The 3,667-nt window shown below is 43.6% G+C and overlaps 1 protein-coding gene across 1 annotated transcript in view; it reads left to right on the top strand.

The window, feature by feature from the left end:
• Positions 1-956: 956 nt before the first annotated feature.
• LOC114072113 (NADH dehydrogenase [ubiquinone] 1 alpha subcomplex subunit 9, mitochondrial-like) overlaps positions 957-3,667 on the top strand; it is a gene marked incomplete at its 5' end in the record, with an annotated part of 6,440 nt that continues 3,729 nt past the window's right edge. The window contains 5 exons of the mRNA XM_027910032.1: positions 957-1,146; positions 1,639-1,741; positions 2,223-2,290; positions 2,427-2,503; positions 3,348-3,443. Coding sequence (XP_027765833.1) covers positions 957-1,146; positions 1,639-1,741; positions 2,223-2,290; positions 2,427-2,503; positions 3,348-3,443 — 534 coding nt within the window. The remainder of the gene's footprint in view (positions 1,147-1,638; positions 1,742-2,222; positions 2,291-2,426; positions 2,504-3,347; positions 3,444-3,667) is intronic.

The raw sequence follows: 3,667 nt of genomic DNA, 5'->3' as shown, positions 1-3,667 counted from the left end.
TGTGTTTCTAAATCTATTTTTGTGAGTAGAACAGGAGTGATGGTTCCCAGGATCAGATTAGTTATTGAAGGGTCAAAAATAACCTCTTATTTTGAAGGCTTTCTTTGGACTCCAGTGGGATCTGAAATGCTGTGGGAGTAGATAAGGACAGAGAGAGAGTTTGGATGTTTGTTACCCAAGGCAAATGGGCAGGATTGAGTGGTGCTTACAAGGGTAATAGAAAGACATGAGAGGCCAGTTCTCTTTCTTGAAGTCTTGGGATAGCTGGAAAGAATTTTGGGATGTTTGCCAGCCTATAGTGTCAGTTCTGCTTGGAGACAGAGCTTCTGTATTGTTCTTGATCTGATGCCAAACTAGTTTACAGTTTAACCCCTAATTTAGGCCCCTTGAATGTCATGCAGTGAGGGGAGGATTTTTTCTTCCTCTGTGCTTCTCTGTGAAGTCCCTTCAGGCTGCTCTGAAATGGCTCTAAATGCCCTGAAAATTTCATTTTTTCCATTTGCACGAGCACCTCTGTGATTTTTGGTTTGTTTCTGTCCACTTCCCCAACGCCAGGCGTCTGCCCTAACTTGCACTGCTCAGAATTCTTGAGCTCCTTTATAATGTAATTAAGTGCATCAAATCAAGTCAGCTTTTGGACAGGTTTTGTAAATGCACAGCTTTGCTCAGAGCTCAAGATGCAGCAGCGCTTCTCTTAAATAAAAATAACCTGTTTTCACTTGGGCAGACTTTTCTATTCGGTGCTGACAAGTGGGCAAGAGGATTTTTCTTGCTGATTTAACATGTGAAAAACAGAGAATTTATAGTTGAAGGTGACAGCTGCATTTCACTTGCCTCTGATTTTTATTACATGAAGAGTGCCCCATGAAAGGGAACTGAGTTTTTAAGAAGGAGCATCAAGAGAGGTTTTTGAAATACATTCAAGTAACACTTAGTGATTGCTTTTTGGTTGGCAGGCATGTTGGTTGCTCTCAAAGTAAAAGCTGGGTTTTGCCTTGTTTTAGAAACTTCAAATTTGAAGATGAATTTGTAAATATTCCTCAGAGTATCGCACAGATAAGTAGGGAAGCTGGTGTGGAAACGTTCATTCACATCTCTCACCTGAATGCCAACATGAAGAGTCCTTCCAAGTACCTCAGGAGCAAAGTAAGTCTGGAATCTTTTGGAATGTGTTTTCTGAGAGCCTGCTTTTTAAAAATCATTTGTTTTATTTTGTTTGCTTCCCCAACTGGGTCTGTTTGAAGGAAATCAGTGTGTGAATTTACTATGGAGTGTTTTCTGCAGCTGAGACATTTTTGAGGTAGTTTACTTACTGGAGCCAGAAATCCTGTGTTACTGTACTTTGCATTAACTTCAGTATAAATCTATTTATTTACTTAAGGCTTCTTTTTGAACCTTGTCCCTTTGAATTCGTGTCACTTCACTAGTGAGGCTGCATTTTATCTCAGGCAGAAGAAATGATCTACGAGATTTTTTCGGGCTCTCTGAGTGTAACACATCTCCGAGATCAAATGGCTTAGATACAGATAATTTTTGTGCCTCTGATGGTGCCATTTCTTTCAGTTCTGCAGTCAGACATCCACTTCTGGTTTGTTCAGAGTGGATCTAATGAATGTGTTCATTCTAATTGAATGCCAGGCTGTTGGAGAGAAGGTTGTGAGGGAGGAATTTCCAAATGCCATCATTTTGAAGCCCTCGGAGATGTTTGGGAGAGAAGACCGATTTCTCAACCATTATGCAAGTATGTGCTCTTGAAATGATAAACCCATGTGTGATCTGGGTAACTGTCTGTGGAGGACAGAGGAAGATGGGATTTGCTTCTGAAAAGGTGGTGTGTTTTGATCAGAAATGTGCTTTGTTACTGAGCGTGTGTAGCGGGAAACACAGAAACAGAAATTCTCATCTCTGGACTGAAGTCTTTCTGAGTCTGATTATAATTTTACTCTTTGAATTTATTTTTTTAAATTGTTTTATTTTGAGGGAGGATGTGTACTGCTGAGACACCTCTGAACCACTCTAAGCAGTAAATACGGCCTTCCCCTCATTATTTTTTAAGAAAACTAAATGTGTGTGGAAAACAACGCTACTTGAATTGGATGGGAATTCTTCCCAGTTCTGGTTTTTTTTTTTTTAAAGTTAAGTCAGTTTTCAGAAGTGGTGTAAAGTGTCTTGGTGGTTTGCTTCCTGAAAGGATTCACAGGTTTTCTCCCTCTTTCTGGCAGACATGCGCTGGTTTGGTGGTGTGCCTCTCATTGCCCTGGGCAAAAAAACGGTGAAACAACCAGTCTATGTAAGTTTTCAATAAAACAACACGATCTCCAGTCCTCTCTGGGTGTATTTGGGTACATGTGAATCACTTTTGAAACATTAGTGTGTGCATATATTCCTGTTTTCTGTTGGTAATGGTGTGAATTTGTTCCTCACAGGTGGTTGATGTCGCAAAGGCAATTATTAATGCAATTAAGAATCCTGATGCAAAAGGAAAAACGTATGCCTTGGCCGGGTAGGTCACTTTTCTGATTCTAATTAACTGAAGTACTTCTTTTTGGTGTCATTTTTTTGGCATGCTGCACAGTACATTTAATGTCTCCATCCTTGCACACAGTTTGAGCTGCAATAAATTCCACCTCCTTTTTGGGAGGAAAAATGACTCGAGCTGTTACTGTGAGTACTCCGAAAATCCCAGTTTGGGCCCCATTGCGTTTCATGTTCTGTGTGTGCACACAGAGGAGCAGGCATCTTGGGAAGCATGCTGGACGACATAGATTTGGAGAAAACTCTGGTAAAGCTGTGTGGAAAACACCTGGAATTTCAATACTTAGAGGCAGTGGTTCTCCTGTTAAAGGCAAGGGGTTTACAGGTCACCCAGAGAAGCTGGGGATGCCCCTTCCTTGGACGTGTCCCAGGCCACGTTGGATGGGGCTTGGAGCAGCCTGCTCCAGTGGAAGGTGTCCCTTGCAAAGATACCTGGATTTTTTCTGAGGTTAAATTGGTTTTTCCAAGTGGTTTATTTTGTGAGGCTGTTGCAGTGCTGGCTCTTTATTGCCATGACCCAGAGGTGGTTGTTGGTGTGGCTCTTCCTCGTGTTGTGCCAGTTTGTTCTGTGCTTTAACTGAGCTGCTGAGGAAGTTGGAAAACAAAAGGAACTGTGCAATATAACCCCTGAGGAGAAACCTGCTCCACCGTGGGCTCCCTGTGAGCAGCAGGGTGGACAAATCATTAGGATTGAAGGAAACGGGCCCTCAGGGGGTGGAAGGCTCTAAAATTTTTTTGTCACCTGGTGCAAACACTTAAGTATATTCAGGTACCCCTGACTGAGCTGTAATGTTTGTTGCTTCTTCCCTCAGGCCTCACCGGTACCTGCTGTACGACATGGTCGAGTACATCTACACCATCTCCTACCGGGCCTTCATTCCCTACCCACTCCCACGGCCTCTCTACCAGTAAGTGGGACCCTCCTTAGGCTGAGGGAGCTGGTGCTGTTCAGCCTCCAGAGCAGACACTGAGAGGGGACCCCATCCATGTGTGTCAGGGGCTGCAGGGAGGGGGCAGAGGATGGCCCAGGCTCTGCTCGGGGGGCCCAGCAATGGCACAGGAGGAACGGGCAGGAACTGATCCCAGCAAGTTCCAGCTGGACATGAGGAAGAACTTCTTTGCTGTGCAGTGA

The sequence above is a fragment of the Empidonax traillii genome, unplaced genomic scaffold (assembly GCF_003031625.1).
Source record: "Empidonax traillii isolate 1590-97213 ecotype Southwest subspecies unplaced genomic scaffold, ASM303162v1 scaffold2649:size20123, whole genome shotgun sequence".
Classification (NCBI taxonomy): Eukaryota; Metazoa; Chordata; class Aves; order Passeriformes; family Tyrannidae; genus Empidonax; species Empidonax traillii.
The sequence above is the reverse complement of the archived record's forward strand: the minus strand, read 5'-3'. Positions and strand labels throughout refer to the sequence as shown.